Raw genomic sequence first — 16,875 nt, forward strand, 5'->3', positions numbered from 1 at the left:
CACAGATGTGAACAGCATATAAGCTAAAAGCATCTTAACCATGTTTAGTGGAGGAACCACTGGATGTTCAGGGGAACCACCTGAATATTTGAAGTTTGATCTCAGACCTCACCCCCTCATCAGCACTGCAGCACTTCACCAGCTTCTAATGGGCTCAATCCCTCAGTTTGTCTGGTACCTGGCCCAGCTGGACTGGTAACCACTGTTAACCACTGTTAATCAGTGTTGCCTCATGTGTTAATGTAATGACGTTTGTTTGGGTTCAGTGTATTGTGTTACTGTGTAATGTGTTGCATTGATGTACGTCAATAAAACTGTCCATCAGGACGTAGTGATAGTTCAGGTTAACATAACGTTTAGGTAAATGAAATGTGGTTAAAAACAAGTCAAAAATAAAGCAGTAGCCCTCAGAGCTGTTTGTAGTAAAGACAGAAATAAGAGTAGGAAAATATAAATAATGTTGTGTGTGAAAACAATGGACAGTTACAAATTTAACTAATAAGAAAATGTTTTAATTTTGGTTCATGTCCAACAAATTGGGCAAGAAGATGTGTCATTTCTGTTCCAGAGACCTAGGTGGAGACTGAAATATCCTCTAACAGTGCAAAGTGTTGTCAAACAACCTCTTTGGTTTTTATCTTGATCTCTCAGACTCCAACAGAAGATGAACAGTCTGAGGTCAGTACACCCTCTGCTACAGCACATGCTCCAAGTCTTTTCTAACTGGGATCACATCTTTACATCTGTAAAATATTCCATTTCATTTTCATTAGGACATCCAAACAACATTTGTAGCTGCACACATTCATCTCAGAAAATATAAAAAGTGACAGTCTTTGGCTTTGTACCTCTGAAAACTGATTTGTATACAAGAGTTGGACAGTGATGCTGCTTGTGGTGGAAGGCATTGAATACAAACTACAACCAAAGGCACAGATATGATTATACAGGCACAAACAGCATTTCAAACAACAGATTTATGTTTATGGAGACAGAGTTGAGTGAGTGTGTTGATCTCTCTGCAAACACACTGTGGATGGAACCAGGGATTTTCTGCAGAGAGCAGGTCCAGTTTATTGTTAGTCCTGAGCTGAGTGAAACTCTTTCAGTTTCCTGTGGCACCCTGGTGAATGGAAGTGAATTATGTTAAACAGTATGAAATCAAAGACATGTACCACTGACTGAACAGATCACTGCTTCCAGGAATAACTAAGTGATATAATATTGTATCAGTGACCAATCAGAAGTTAGGGATTACTTTTTAAACATAGAAAACACCTGAAATGTAAAAAAAGGCTTCTCTCTTGCAGTTCCAGTGGCCCTACAGGGCACAGTGCTCCATCATGTGTAGATAAGGCATCCGGCATTAAAGACTCCTTCACTCCTCCGTCCTCCTCCACCTCTCCATCTCTCTCAGCCGCCTCTCCAGGACCTTCACCTGCTCCTCCAGGTGTGCTGCTTTCTCAGCCGCGTTGGAGCCACTCGAAGTCCCGACGCCCAGCAGGACGCAGACGCACACCAGGACGGCCAATCGGATGGCCATGGTCTCTGTGCCCACGCTGTGGTCGCTCAGGATGAGTCCGAAACAGAACAGGGCCACGCCCAGTTTCAGCAGCCACAGGGCCCGCCTCAGAGTGGAGGCAACCAATTGGAAAGCGAGGGAAATGAGCCAGTAGCCAATGAGAGCTATGAGAATCCACTGAGCCACAAAGATCACCCCCCCTGGAGTCACTTTGTTGATGGGAAAGACAACTGTGGAGAACAGAAGCACAAAGTCAGCAAGGAACCCACAGCGCAGTTATACTGCAGTAATATCTCAGTTTAATTCACTGTGTCTGTGGTGTTTATTGAAGATAATAATAAAAGAAGTCAGCTAATTCTAAATAATCATTCATTAGAATGAAAGCTGGACTGTTGTGATGCTTACCTTGGATTCCAGCAGCCTCAAGGAAGTCTGAGATATACTGTAGGAGCACGTTAAGACCACCAGCCAAACCCCCTGCAACAACACCCAGAACCTGAGAGAAAGCCTGGAGGAGAGGGCGGTCGGGGTGTGTTCATGGTTAGATAACACATGGTTAGGACAGTGAGTTCAGCCTTTTTATCCATTTACTTTTCAGTCGGTCTGCTACCACTCTCTGATAAGGCTCCAGTTATAACGGCTTTCAATTAGCTGCAGTTAATACATCATTTAATAATACTCCATAGATCAGTCAGAAGCCACTTGCTAAGTGCAACTTCTGGGATGCCAGGTTGTTGCAAATCCTCCTCCAGCAGTTTTTTCATCATTGACCACTGATCTTCAGGAGAAGGCCTGAGGCACATCTGGACCAAACTCTATCTGGAAACTGACTATTAGCATTTACAACTGCAGAGTTACTATTATTACATTTTATAACCATCTAGTAATGTATACAGAGTCTGATCAGTGAATGTGAGATGCTGATGTAAGAGCTGCTCCTTTCCTTTGTGTTGCCTGAATAATGACTCTCCTCCATCAGTGTGTCCTGTTTATATCTGATGTTTACTAAAGGGTCAACAGTTAGACAGTCACCTCCAATAATAAATGTTAATGGATCCTTAATACAGTGTTCTACAATAATCCATCAGATCCGCAGCTGTAAATGGTAATGACTGATCCATGAAGCTTTAGTAGCCTACCTGATGTATGCAGTGATGATAGATCATTAAGTGTTTATAACTGATGCCTGATCAGAAGACTGCAACCAGTAAGTAACTAACCCTTTATGTTGCTGAGTTTGCACTTTCCATTGACACAGTACATCAGACAACATGACAGAGGACAACTCGCTCTGTGGGACAAGACTTTCACAGCTACATGTCAAAACTTCTGTACACTTACATGTGAATAGAAGGCGCTGACAAGTTCTTTTATGTTTATATTATATTTATATATATACGTGTTAAGTTCATGTACTTTAAAATAGTAATAATCCATAAGATATACGTAAATAAAAGGTGTTATTATTGGAAAAGTGACACTTTGATCGGTCTCCCTTTGTGATTTGGATGTGTAAGATAAATTCAGTTTCCTTGTCAGGTGTGTTAAACACATCGCCTGTCTAAGTCCATCCTTTGTGTAGGATCCACCATCAGTCAGCCACACACACACACTGTGCTAGCGGCGGTAAATAACATCGTTTCCATCTCTCACCTTCTGCACCGACAGCACCGTCTGCTCCCCGGCCAGTCTGCACAGGTAGGTCCTTCCCCGCCCGGCCAGGTCTGCCAGGGCCGTCTGGAGCTCCTGAATCATTCCGGGGCGACTCTCGGACTCTTTCGCCGCCGAAACTGTCAGTAAGAGCGCGCCGAGCACACAGAGCCCGCTGAAGGCTCTCAGGTTTGAATGGGAAAACATGCTGAAAGCGGCTGTAATGAAGAAACCTCTCAGAGAAACACAACTATGAACAATGAGCGGCGAAAGTTTTTACTTCTGCAGGGAAGCAGCCACGGAGGCCACACGACTAAGTTTTTCCACATCCTGTTGGGAAAACTTAGTCGTATGAATGAAAAAAGATGTCTGCCACCTGCTGGGCTGAGTGTGCAACACGTTTCCACGGCAGGTTTCGCTTTTCTTCCCTCACAGTCTTTATTTGACCTCTGTCCTCAGCTCCTACAGACTACAGCTATGAAGATTTGGTCTGAAATGGAAACGAACCACTCTGACTGGCAGCTGCTAACATTTCTGTGCTTCTAGCTAACTCTGTGGTGCTGCGTTCAAGGGCTGATGCGAAAGTCTGGCCTGCAGCAGTTGAGTTAGGTCGCTTTTAAGTACCATTTTCCGGATGTACATCATAATACGAAATGACATAAGAATGATTTCATGATAGCTTCATGTTTATTTATTTATTAAAACTGAAGTATTAATACTTGCACAGTTTCAAACCAATCACTGTTACTTAGTCTGTTGTTCACAGTTTGTTTTACATGAGATAGGAGGTTTGAAAACGTAGGTTGTTAAACACGGCACAGGCAGACTGCGGTCAAGCCAGCCGTCTCTCCTTTTTGCGAAGTCAAGCCAGCCGCTCCAACGTTTAAATGCTCCGGTGTTACAGACCTTATACAGTCTATGTTACAGACTTTACAGTAAATAGACGGATGCGGCTGAGAAAGTCAGCGCTACGATGCTACAGCGTGGACCGGTTTTCAAAATAAAATGTGGGTTATTGAAAGGCGATAAAGAGACGTGTCAGTGTGATCCTGTACTGGTTTTGAATCATTAGGTCACATGACCTAGACTCTAGGTCATGTGACCTAATGACTCAAAATCAGTGTATGATCATAGTACTACACTGGCTGGTTGAGATACACCTCTTTTTATTATATTTTTAACATTTCTCTTATTTTGAATATTTTTTATGTAAATATTAGCAAAAACATGAGGCTAAAGCAGTAACAAATACAGGGAAAAAGACTGGGTCAAAACACACAAGGAGCAACACAAAGAGTAAAGGCTGGAACCCTTGACTCAAACAAAGACGATCTGGTGCAGAACAAAGGGGAGGACAAGACTTAAATGCACTAGGAGGCGGGAAAACAATTAGACACAGGTGCAGCACATTAGGGGCGGGACAGGTAATCACAAAGGCGGGGAAACAAAGGAGGTGCAGGAAGTGAATCTGCAATGAGACAGAAGGTTAGTGATTTCAAAGTAAAACAGGAAACTAACTAAGCTGGTACAAGGAAAACAGACAGAACCTGACTCAAGAGCTGGATGTGACATAGGTGTCCAGTAGGTGGCGACATTGGATAGTCAACAAACTGTGAAATGACTGGAACCACCTGATCAAAATGGTAGAGAGTAGAACATATGAGAAAGCGTTTATGCGCAGTATATCACACAGTTCTTTCATATCTGAGGGGATATGCTCTGTATCTACAGAGAGAATTTGTCTTATAATGTTAACTTTAATAAAAACAAATGTTTGGCCCTGACATATTCTAGTGAACAGGTGATCAAAACCTGGAATGGTTGTTTAATTTGAAAGTAATATGCATGACACAATCATAAGCATGTAATTCATTCAGTATTTGGTTTCCTTCCTCCTCTTTCTGTTGACTGTGAGGTGATCCCTTCCTAACACGACCAAACTATCAGAAATCCTCAGTGACAAACTCTGAAATTCAGCTGAAGTTAAAAAAATGAGGCCTCAGCTCTGAGTAAACAAAAGAAGTGCAGCTCTTCCAAGGTTACTGTCTGTTTAGCACAAAGTCCCCACATTGTGTCTCTGTGGGCTGAGTCCATTTGCTGAGTTTTGCCAATGTTTGCGTTTAACTCATCAAACACACAGCTAAACCTGATAAAGTTACAGCAGGTGACAGACGTTCACCTGGAGATGAGCATCAGGTTGTTCATTTCAGAAAAAGAAGAATTATTGGAACCAATAACAGGGATCAGCAAACTGTAAACACACACACACACACACACACACACACACACACACACACATTTGTACTTATTTATGAGGACCCTCATTGACATGATGCAATCACTAGCCTCTTACCCTAACCCCACCCTAACCCCAACTCTGACCTAAACCCTAAAGCCAGTTCTTATCCCTCAAAGAGCCCTCTAACAGTGAGGACAGACCAAAAAGTCCTCATTATCTCACTGGGCTATGCTCAAACTGGTTCTCACAAAGACAGATCTACAAGTACACACCCACACCCAAACATGCACACACACACGCACACACACAGATTAACAACAAACAGCCTCACTCATTTGCCAACAACAGTTAATTCTTTTAGCCACATGGACGAACATGGACAATAGATACACAGACTGTGTAACCGTCCCTCTAGAGACATAGCTGCAGCTCTGGGACACAGCCTCTCAGCCTCTCTGACTCCCTTCCTTATGGACTGCTTTGGTTACAATGCTGCATGTGATACCGTTTAGTTAAAAGCGAACACCCAAACACTGATGTTGTTAAATGTTCTGATTTTTTTTTTGTCTTCCCTTTTTCATCAGGAAGACAAATAGCAGAACAGAGTACTGAGACATTTTCATGCAGGCACACCAACTTCCTTCTCAGAGATACAGATACAGACAAAGAAAGAACACTCTGTGGACAGACAGGAAGAAGAGGTCATCCATGGGACAAGGCCAGAACGAGATCCCTCAACACAGAGAGAGAAAGACAGCAAAGTTTTTCCTCTTCATAGAGCCTCACTGTTGTGGGGCTAATGATGTAGAATCTGTCCTGAGGTGGCGTCAGTGGGATTTATTTTCTGGGAACATAAATATCTGTGCAAAACACGGTTATTCATCCAATAGCTGTGCAGATATTTCAGTTTGGACCAAAACGGTGGAAGCAACAGACCCACGCAGCCATAGAACCATGCTGCTCACGTAGCTGTTGGGTCATCAGTTGCAGACAGTGTTGTTTGGGAACAACCTCACACACTGTCTGTATAGGAAGTTATGACATCGCAGTCGTTAGATTTAATGCAAACTCAGCAGCCCTAACAAAAATCGCTGACTGGAAGAATACTTGCACATTTTACATTTTCTGCATCAAAGATTGCATATTCTCAGACTGATGACTCCCCAGCCAGCTCCACCAAAACCCATGTTCTTCATATTCTTGCAATTACTTGCAACTACTTAAAAAAAAAAAAAGATTACTACAACCAATTTAAAAAAAAAAAGTTTTACCCAAACAAAGAACCATCTAGTGTGATGACTGTAACTGTTATATTAAAAAAAATGTGAGTTTGCATTTTGACCAGCTAATGATGCACAGCTGATGAACATCCAGATGGTTCCACTGGTTCCACTAAACTGCAGATTAAATCAGCAGGGCTATGGGTGCCTCACATCAACGTGTTTGCTCTGTTATTTCCTGTGCACACTTCAGTTTCTTCGTATTCCAGCAGCCCACTGCTTCAGCTGTCTTTATAAGCCCATAGTTATGTCACACACTGTGTACCAGACAAAATGGATCTCATGTGACCACGGGTTTTTAATTCATATATATGTATATATGACTTTATTTTGTATAAAATAAACCACACTATATCAGAGTTAGCACAGAACGGATGAGCATATCTTTTATAACACTGTGTAAACAAAGTCTAGAAAAATAAAAGTGCACATGATACTGTATACTTTGTGCCATAAACACATCTGTTCCAAAGCTGAAAACAGAAAACTACAGCTACAGCATGAAAAAAAAAAGTTTCTCAGGTGAACAGGAGACAAGTCAGGGGGCTCTCTGTCTGTGTGAGCACATGGAGCAAAGTGCAGCACTGATAGTGCAGTGAGGCCTTCCCCAGCAGTGACCCTGAACCAGTTTGGTGTTGTAGTGACTCGGGGCACTGCAGTACCTTTGGTGACTCAGAACAAATAGAAGACACAGAATAAGTGACAAGGATTCCTCTGATCCAAGAGGAGGGTCTACAGTCCTGAGTCTATGAGGATAGGTCTGGATCAGGTTTGGACTTCCTGTTTTATCCAATCGTCTTTACATATCTAGCTTTTTAAGATGCTTTCAGCCAAATCACACATCCTCTTCATCAGAGGATGCAGCTGATCTAGTGAGATTGCATGTTAACAAGAGCAAACTTCACCTACTGATAAAGACCATGTGATCTGGTGGAAAGCACTGGAAGAGCTAGAATATGAACCTTGAGTTGAGATTTTTGAGTCAAATGAATGGTTCTGTTTGTTGGACGGATTTTGATCCACTCTGTTTGAGAGTCTCCAGAAAGCCTTCGGCCACAGTCACACACAGGTGACCTCAGCACAGCTTTTAATGCACATTAGATTGGTGGAAACTGGAAAACGTATGCAAACAGTTGTTTTGTGTATATGCCACATGCTCCCTCTGTGGCTCAGGTGCACTGTGAGCACTGCAGCCACCACGTCCTGCACACATGGCTGCACTTTGGGTCCTGTACCACCCAGAAAGCTTACTATGTTATCAGGATACATTTTCACATTTCATTGCCACAAAAGTCATGTTTCAGGATGCCTTTTTCCCACCTTTCCTCCATCTCCTTCAGTTAATTTGTCTATGTGTCATTTATGAGCCATTATGCCAATGTTTATTCATTTATATTCAACAAAGAATGTCACATTCAGGTCTTGACACACCTTGATTAAAAAAAAAAAAAAAAAAGAAAGAAAAGCTGAGGCTCCTCAGCTCCTCAACATGTCAGGTAGCACAGTGGATAAGTCATAGACAAGTAGATAAACAAATTCAATCTGAACAACAGGTGATCCGTCACCTCTGTGAAAGATGTTCAATCAACAGCCCATCGTGATGACAGTCGATCAATCGTCTTGATGAGAGCTGATCTGTCACCTCTGCTGGTCCAGTGCTTGGTCAGTTCAGGCTGGGGGGGATGAGAGGTTGTGGGCCGGATGAAGCACCTTCAGTGAGATACTATCAAAGACAGAAAGAGACAAAGTCAGCACCTGCTCATCATGAAGTTCTTCTGCATTCAGGAAACACTGGGAAAAGGTGGGCAGCCATGTCTGCTCATGATGATGTACTGGATTTAGTCTTCAAATGAGGACTTTGGAGGAAGGAGTCTCTGACCTGGGACAAATCTCCAGTGGCAGACTGACTGGTATTGGTATTAGTTTTCTAATAATTTCCTGTCATTTTGTACTAACTCTTGGAAAAATATGAATTCCCTATGAAGTGAAATATTGTATTGTATATGTTCTGAAGTGGACCAGTTGAACCCTGTCGTTATTCTACTCATATTCAGTAGCACATTACATAATTCTTTCCTGTAAACACAGAGACTCCCCCACAAACAGCGGCTCTCACAGCTGAGCTACTGTCACTGAGCACCGTAGGCGTGTCAGTGTGTGGGCAGCGTGTTTTCCTGCTCCGGTGTAGCCTAACCTTCACTGCGTGGAAGTGGGTCCTAGATGCTGCTGTGTCACAGTTCAGGCTCTGTCCTGATCTTTACTGGATTCTGTGAAGTTTAAACTCCAGCAACCGCAGCACGAACATGCTGCCTGAAATAGTTTCGTGTTTCCTCTTATTGTTTGAAAATAGGGTCAATAAAGAATAAATCTAACCTTTGTTAGATTTGTGTTTTTGTTTTTTGTCCCTCTTCCTTGCTGCAGTGCGGCGTTAGAGCCTCAGCTGTTTATATTTTAACGTAGCAGCAGTTTCATCCGAGCAACAACAGCATCTCTCCACAGAGCTCCACAAACGGAAACACTGGAGCTGTGAAGGCTGATATGAGGTGATATTATCTGAAAAACATTGCTTTGTTTAACTGGACATAGTACTGGTGCTGAAACGGCAGCAGCGGGCTAATATCAGGGAGAAAGCAGTAAACAGGCCTGTTGAAACAATGAGCTCAGTGTTACCGCTCAGAGCTGTGGACTGCGAGAGTCTGAGGATCTTGAGGCAAGTCCTGACAGAGGCTCTCAGTTCTTCAGAGAAGCTCCTCGTGTCTGTTATTGTGACTCTTTTGACTTAACTCTTTCAAAGTGCAGAACTCAGGGTTGCTGTACTTTACACTCCCTTTTGAACACAACATTCAAAAAGGCAAATGGAAAAAATAGATTAAAAAAAAATTAGCTTCTGTTTGTTGGCGGTGATATGTCCAATTTCCATTTAAAGACCATTGTCCAACACCTCCTTCTACACCAGGGCATTAGTGAGTCCAAATCGCCGAACATTTCTTTCTCACGTCCTCACACGTCTGCTCGTCTCGAGCTCCCTCAGGTCATCTTTAATCTGGATTTAACAGTAAACTGTGTGGAACTGTCCAGCTGACTGTGGTGCTGATCACTGCTCACACTGAAACACAACTTTACTATAACTGAGTACTACTGCTCTACTGTAAGCTATTTTTGTTTTATGATGTTAGAAGAAACCAAAGTGCCTTTTGCTCTAAGACGAAATCAGCAGCAGCCAGTGTTTACTTCATTGCCATAGTAACAGCCAGTAAGGACAGTGACAGACCTCCTTTGGAATGTTTTATGAATGAATCAAGTCTTGTATGAACTGAAAGAAAGATGTTACCATGCTACAGTTTTGTAAGCATGTTAATAACGTCATCATGCAAACTGTGGTGTAGTCTGGTAGGGCTTTGACTAATTCCATTTTTTTTTTTTACAACACAGCAACTGTTTCAGAGGAACACAAACGTCTAAAAAACTCAGCGCTGGCACACAGAGTGATGAAACCCTTCCAGGTGGGTTAAGTTCCTTAAAGCCGCAGGCTGATCCAGGTTTTATTGCAGGGTTCAGATACTCCCTGACCACAATGTGAGCGTTTGTCATGTAAAAACATGAATAGAGCAAGAAACCTCTGCCACATCAAAGGTGTTTGTCTAAGTGAGCCTTGTGTAATCCTGAGGTAGGTATTTGTGTGTGAGGACATTAGTCAGGTCTTTGCTAACTGAGAGCGAGTGTTGGGGTCTTACACTGTATGGTCCGAAGCTGCGTCTCTGTCTGAAGAGAAGGAAGCAGAGAACGGCAGAGACGGCTGTCTGAGCCAGGGTGAAGAGAAGGAGGGACGACTTCACTCCTCTGCTCAGCCTCTGTCGTATAAAAACACACAACACACACATTAACTTTTATCACTGCGACACACACAACACGTTCATTTATATATGACAGCAGCTGAGGGCTGTCAGAGAGGAGGGAGAATTTATTTATTTGTTGTAAGAGAGCATAAAACTGTCATATTGTGTGACATGAAAAAGTGTGAGTGTCCCAGCCAAAGCCCAGACTCACACCCCACAGAACATCTGTGGAGAGACCTGAAGAGGAGAAGACCCGTCAGCAAGAATGATAAACTGCTCAGAGCTGTTGGTGCTCAGCAGGGGTTTAATGTGGGTTTGGGAGGTGGTGGAGCCACAGTTGGACAGTAAAAGAGACAGACAGGGCCGGTAAACTTAATGGACTTTTTTTTTATGGTCCATCGGCCTATATTACTGTGTATGAAACTACCAATCAGATTTGTTTGCGTATTAACCGAAGGAGCTGGAGAGCTGTTCTGGATTGACCCGACCCATTTTAACCCCTTGTGACTTATAGACTTACAGCTGTAATTGTTTTTGATTTTTAATACATTTGCAGAACAGTCTAAGAGCATGTTTTCACTGTCATTATGGATTACTGGGTGTAGACTCACCTGCAAAAACATCAATTCTATTAACAATTAAACCTACAACATATTAAAGAGTGAAAAAAGGTGAAAGGGTCTCTGTGTTTTCCCAACCCACTGTAAATGTTTGTCATAATGGTGGCCAGTGAGGTTCATTTCATTTCATTTCTGGATGAAGCTATCCTGTCCTGACACTAAACACTCCACAGTTTTGCACTGAAAGCCCTGAGTTGTGATGTCCGGCTGACATCTGCCCCACAGCCAAGGCAGCTGTAAATACTTTGCCACGGTTATCTTTCAACACAGGGCCAGAACCAAAAAGACACAGCTTTCAAAAAGGGAAGTGATGCTTTTGGTCTAGGCTGAAGAAATGTTTCTCTTTCCTTCCCGTTCACTTCACAGCAATCCCCCAGTGATCCTAACCACTGCTAGGAAAGAGGAACTGTTGAATATCGTAACTTCAATGTTAAGCTCACATTTTTAGATGCATGTTGAAATAAATGGGCCAAAGCAGTGAGCTTTGTAACTCCTTGGAAAGTTCTTCGAGTGTAATGAGACTCTCGCAGACAAAAGCCTGACTGCCTGACTGAAGGCAGTTTTACCTGAAGCTGACATGGTAAACTCATGTACTCATTCATATCCCATTAATACATCCTACTAACTCAACTTCTCCCCTTTTCCGTAGTTTTGTGCTTCCTCTACCCTCCTCTGTTCTGCTGTCGCTCTCTGCAGATCCATCTGCCCCCCATGAGCCCCACTCCAGACAGCACCACCTCCGCCACCGCGACCTGGGCCTGGACCCAGATAAGCGGTAGATGATGACATGACATGACAATAATAACAAGAAGAAGAAGCAGAAGAAACAGTCCAGTGAACAGGCAGGACAGCATCATTTGTCCACTTTACATAAAGCATGTACACAGTGGAGCAGGCAGCGACAGAGTACTGGAGTGTGACTGACAGCACGGTGCCATGAAATGAAGCTGACACCAACCGTGGAGTAGTGTTCATTGTTACAGTGGCCGTGTGCCGCCTTGATACAGGGCGCCTCGGGATTCTTGCCCAGATCCACAGAGTAGATAATCAAGGCCACCACTGCCAGCACAGTGGACACCACGCTGACTATCAAACACACCTGCAGCTGATGAAACAAACACAGTTTTAAACGTTAGAGCGGGCAGAAAAGCAGCAGTAGAAGTAGAAGTGAAACTCTGTTCCAGAGACACAGATGACGTTAACTCAGAGTCAGTTACTATGGTAACTATAGCTCTGTGGAGCTAACCTGCTCGCTGAGTTTATCTCTGTCTCCTCCTGCTGACCCTGAAGCAGCCCTCAATAGCCCCAGTACTTCTAGCTCCAGATGGATTCAGATGGAGGCTCTGCTCTTTATTTACCCGTTGCCATGGGGAATTGTAATATTGAAGTTGATGCGCACTAACTCTGGAACTGAAAACTCAGAGTTTCCATCTCAGGTTCAGTCAACACAGAGTTCAGGGCTAAATTCAGAGTTTGTTAAACCTGCTCTCTGGAACAGGTCCCTGGAGCCCTGTTCCAGCTGGACTTTAACCCTGGATGTTTTTGGCTGGTCACAGATGTTTGGCTGTGCTGAATATTTGCAGGTCGTTGCTCATGATTCCAGGCTGAGTGAGTCGACCTCTCATGCATCTGATTGGTAATAATACTGCACTCATTTCACTTGCTCTGCTCCAGGTGTGGTTTATCATGTTCTGACTGTTACAGCACTAAAGGAATATCACAGTGAGCTGGTGCATAGCACTGATATTAGATAATTCTGAAGTAATTTAGTTTATGGAAAAAACTCTAAAACACATAAAACATATAAAACAAGTTATTTAATAAAATACACCAAAGAAAACAGCCTCTTTGCTGATAGTGTATGATGGCTGCTGCCTGCCTTCTGTACTTAGCTGGTTGCTATGGGACAAAACATCACCTGTGATTGCAGTGATGAAAAAGTTTATGTTTTATGTTCAAATGTAAAGTTATTTGATTCTGACCCTGACGCTCACCTGACAAAATATGTCATTCTTTTCTTTGAGGTTATGAATTATCCAGATGTCCCCTCAGGAAAATGTCCCTGGATATGAACGAATGTCTGAATGTCTGCTGATTCTGGACACAGCAGCAATATTCGAGGGGACGGGGAGAGGGGAATTTAAGAGATAAATGAAGACTGTGTGTGTGTGTCTGTGTGTGTGTGTGCGGTCTATAGACTCACAATCTTCATGGTGCAGTGTTTGTCCAGGATGATAGCGACCACTCCTGCTGTGATGAACTGGGAGACCACACACCAAGGAGACAAGAAGACCGCATTACATCACAAAATGAAGACCGCTGTGCTGCTCAGCTGACCAAAGCCTTACAGCTATTGTTATGATAAAAAAAAAACAGCAAAAGACTCTCACGCCCACACAGACACACACAGACTCACCATTAGGCCGCTCCACCAGGGAACTCCCAAGCTGATGACCTCAGTGTACTCAACGTAGTGCAGAGGAATGGAGTAGGACATGACCATCAGCCCCAGCATCACCTGACTCACCTGTCACACACAGACACACACAGTAGTGTTTCCATCACTTTAGGGGACCTTACACTGACTTACTTTCATTTCTCAGAGACTTAACTTTCCCCAAACACACCCACTACTCTCCTAACCCTAACCCCTAACCCCTTATCCTAACTTTAAAGCAGGTCTTCACCCTAAAACAGTTTTTCTGCATTTTTTAACGATTTAAAAATTCATTTTCAATATTTATAACCAAACCTTTATGCTTTTCACCAAACCTTTAACTCTTGTTCATCCATTTTTAACCAGATTTGGCATTTGGAGTTTTCGCAGTTATTCATTCATTTGTATTTGATTGATGATCTTATGAGTGCTTGTTAAAATGTGGTACACATGCAAAAAAAACTGCCACAATTCTTAAACACAGCTTAGACAATGCTGCAAAATTAGATGGTGTCTTCCCTGTTTCCCTGTTACAGTAACATGATTCATCTAACTGGCCATTTAAGGTTTACTGTTTCACTTTTGATGGAGCTAGGCTGACCTTCTCCTAAAACACCCTCTCATCATCTCTACAGTTCTGTGTGGCAATGTAACTACACACAAACACACACACACACTGTTTTAGACTCACCCCCAGACATTTGGGTTCTCCTCTCTGGATGGCAGCACGCAGAGCCTGCTGTCTGTCAGTCAGCTTGGCAGCATTCACATCCTCCAGCACCTGCACCGTTAAATCCCTGGACACCGCCACCGCCATCACCTGAAGACAACAGCAGAGTTCATGTGATAGCTGTGGAGGAGCTGTAGACTGTTCCCACATCTGATGGTATGCTTGTCAAAGCAGGAATGACAGTATGGGCCTAGTTATGGGGCCTAATATTTACAAAGTCTCCCATTGTCCCAGTAAGCTTTTCCAGTGAGCCATCAGATACGACAGCAGGACCCTGTTTAAATCAGCTGATGACAACACAGTGGTAGGAGGTGTCCAGCCTTGTGATCATAAGTCTCAGCTTTGCTTGAATATTGTTGGAGGTGATTGTGAGCGTGCAGCTGCCCTCTTTGAGGAAACAGGGTGACAGAGGTTCAGATACCAGAGGTTTTAAATGTGAGCCCTTTTTTGGTTTCAGTTGGTTATCTTTGTAATTATTTATGGTTTGCATGTTTTTAGTATATTTTGGGGTTATTTAATCTCCTCCACTCAATGTACATTGGTTTTAGCCTATTTTTTTAACATCTCTGATACTTTGTGCATTTTAAAATGTTCTTATATACAGTTATGAACAGTTTTATTACATGTGTCTGTCCTGTTGTACTGTGACAACAGTGGCAACAGTTTGTTGTAATAGCAAATAAAATTAACTAACTGACCAACATTCAAACATTCATCAGAGTACAGAGACATAACTTTATGTCCAATACCCTTCGATGTAGACAGTATGATAGTAGTACATGACACTTTATTAAAACATTCAAAATGTTTTATCAAAGTCTGAATGAATGCTCAAATTAAAAATAGAAAACGGTTTTGTTCTTGAATCTTTTGTTGCAAAACGTCAATAACAGAATAAACAATGGAGCAGAATATCCACATGAAGGCAAACTTAGGTTAAACCTAGATCCAACTGTCCTCTACAACTTCCGGCCTGTTTCAAAATGATCATGTCACTCCAGTGGTCCTCTCGCAATTTGTCCATTTCTTGGGAAAACACAACACTAAGTCAGCTCTGCTAAGGGGAACAAATGATTTCCTACTGTCCCTAGACTCTGGAAACCATTTTAAATTTGTTGGAGCTTTCTGCTGTCTTTGATACAGTTGACCATCCCATACTCTTGGAGCATCTCAAAGTTGTTCTTTGGGAGCAAAGCTCTTGACTACATTGTATTTGCAGAACAGATCATTATCAGTTCAAAGGGACTTCCATCCTCTCTACTACTGTCTTCTGTGGTGTACAACAAGGATCCATTTTAGGCCCTATACCATTCTCTCTGTATATGATGCCACTGGGGTTTCACACAACATCCTGTATCACTACTATGCTGTGCACAATCCACAGTCCCTTTTAAGTTACCTTCAAGATGTAAAATGCATGCATGCATGAATGGAACTTTTCTTCATCTAAGTGATAGTAAGACAGGTGGACTCTCTTCACTGGTTGCCAGTTAAATACAGAGGTGATTTTAAAATTCTTTTATTTGTTTTTAAATCACTACATGGTTTGCATTTCCAACCACCTCATCCTGCATATTATCAGTTTTGTTAAATGGTACATGATTTTCATGGTAACATAATTTTTGTTGTGTTTACTGTGCTGCTGTCTCTCATGAAACCAAAGGACCGTTTCTTGGATAACACTGGTTCACTTTGCTGTTTCTGTTTACAAGGCTTTGCATCCTCCACTTTGAGGGTGTGGTAAAGGTTTATTTCCTTACTGATCAGTCCCTATTGAACACAGGCGTTACACAGAGTAACAGTTGTGAAACACATCCCACTTTTAATGTGGATCCAGTTTTGGAAGTGGAGTAGTCCAAAGGCACAAGCACGTTGCTGTCAAAATCAAATCAAATCCAATACAGCTGTAGGTGACACCAGTCTGATCAGGAGAAGGTCTTGGATTACATTCGGACAGAAAACAGACTGTCACTGGGATGGACCCCACACAGCACCATCTCCCACTTTGGCTTGACTTTAAGTCAGAGCTTTAAGCAGCACCAATACTGCGACTATCCTCATGTAAGGATTTGAGTGCTGCGATCAGTCTGGACGTTCGTTTACGCACGCGTTACGCACAAATTGACGGTCTTGCGCAAACGTGTCGCTCATTTGCTTGGGCTGTTGAAAGCCATGGTGTTTAGGAAAACACCGTTGTGTGCGCCTGTGCTCTAACATATTCTCTCAGCATCTGAGTAATTATCAGTACACTCTGCATTTATTATAGGCCAGACTTATAACACAACAGTCTAAACACCACGGCTCTCTCACTCTTGACGTTTACACGATGGATTTAGGATATTTTATTTTATATTCTTGTTATTAGAAAGTACAAAATGTCTCGTTCCTACCTTTTTTTTTCTCTCCAGAAGAGTTAATAAACTGTCGTCCTTTGTAGACCTCTGTCGACCACTCGTGATTTTTAATGCGCCTCCCTGCCTTCTCTCCTTTGCAGGCGAGAGGGAGAGAGAGAGAGAGATTGTTTTGTCTTTGGATGAGATCCAGCAGAGCTCCTCCTTCGC

General features: G+C 42.7%; 2 protein-coding genes across 2 annotated transcripts; both read right to left on the reverse strand.

The window, feature by feature from the left end:
- Positions 1–525: 525 nt before the first annotated feature.
- On the reverse strand, positions 526–3,514 carry tmem109 (transmembrane protein 109). Its single transcript, XM_041036764.1, has 3 exons — positions 3,176–3,514; positions 1,928–2,030; positions 526–1,752 (listed from the first exon to the last, which is right to left on the reverse strand). The coding sequence occupies exons 1-3, from the start codon at positions 3,377–3,379 to the stop codon at positions 1,379–1,381; spliced, it is 681 nt and encodes a 226-aa protein (XP_040892698.1). The 5' UTR covers positions 3,380–3,514; the 3' UTR covers positions 526–1,378.
- Positions 3,515–6,969: 3,455 nt separating this feature from the next.
- On the reverse strand, positions 6,970–16,834 carry tmem176 (transmembrane protein 176). The gene is made up of 7 exons (XM_041036767.1): positions 16,706–16,834; positions 14,276–14,406; positions 13,564–13,674; positions 13,351–13,407; positions 12,106–12,252; positions 10,426–10,542; positions 6,970–8,414 (listed from the first exon to the last, which is right to left on the reverse strand). The coding sequence occupies exons 2-7, from the start codon at positions 14,399–14,401 to the stop codon at positions 8,355–8,357; spliced, it is 618 nt and encodes a 205-aa protein (XP_040892701.1). The 5' UTR covers positions 14,402–14,406; positions 16,706–16,834; the 3' UTR covers positions 6,970–8,354.
- Between the last annotated feature and the right edge of the window lie 41 nt (positions 16,835–16,875).

This window comes from Toxotes jaculatrix, chromosome 4 (genome assembly GCF_017976425.1).
Source record: "Toxotes jaculatrix isolate fToxJac2 chromosome 4, fToxJac2.pri, whole genome shotgun sequence".
In the NCBI taxonomy this organism is placed as follows: domain Eukaryota; kingdom Metazoa; phylum Chordata; class Actinopteri; family Toxotidae; genus Toxotes; species Toxotes jaculatrix.

What these genes read in the sequence shown, in the direction of transcription:
- tmem109 (XM_041036764.1), bottom strand. Translation starts at nt 3,379, where the DNA reads ATGTTTTCCCATTCAAACCTGAGAGCCTTCAGCGGGCTCTGTGTGCTC. An exon ending in CGGTGCTGTCGGTGCAGAAG is followed by an intron (nt 2,031 to 3,175) that starts GTGAGAGATGGA and finishes CCTCTCCTCCAG; the next exon opens with GCTTTCTCTCAGGTTCTGGG. An exon ending in TGAGGCTGCTGGAATCCAAG is followed by an intron (nt 1,753 to 1,927) that starts GTAAGCATCACA and finishes TGTTCTCCACAG; the next exon opens with TTGTCTTTCCCATCAACAAA.
- tmem176 (XM_041036767.1), bottom strand. Translation starts at nt 14,401, where the DNA reads ATGGCGGTGGCGGTGTCCAGGGATTTAACGGTGCAGGTGCTGGAGGAT. An exon ending in AACACTGCACCATGAAGATT is followed by an intron (nt 12,253 to 13,350) that starts GTGAGTCTATAG and finishes TTGTTTCATCAG; the next exon opens with CTGCAGGTGTGTTTGATAGT. An exon ending in ACAATGAACACTACTCCACG is followed by an intron (nt 10,543 to 12,105) that starts GTTGGTGTCAGC and finishes TTTATACGACAG; the next exon opens with AGGCTGAGCAGAGGAGTGAA.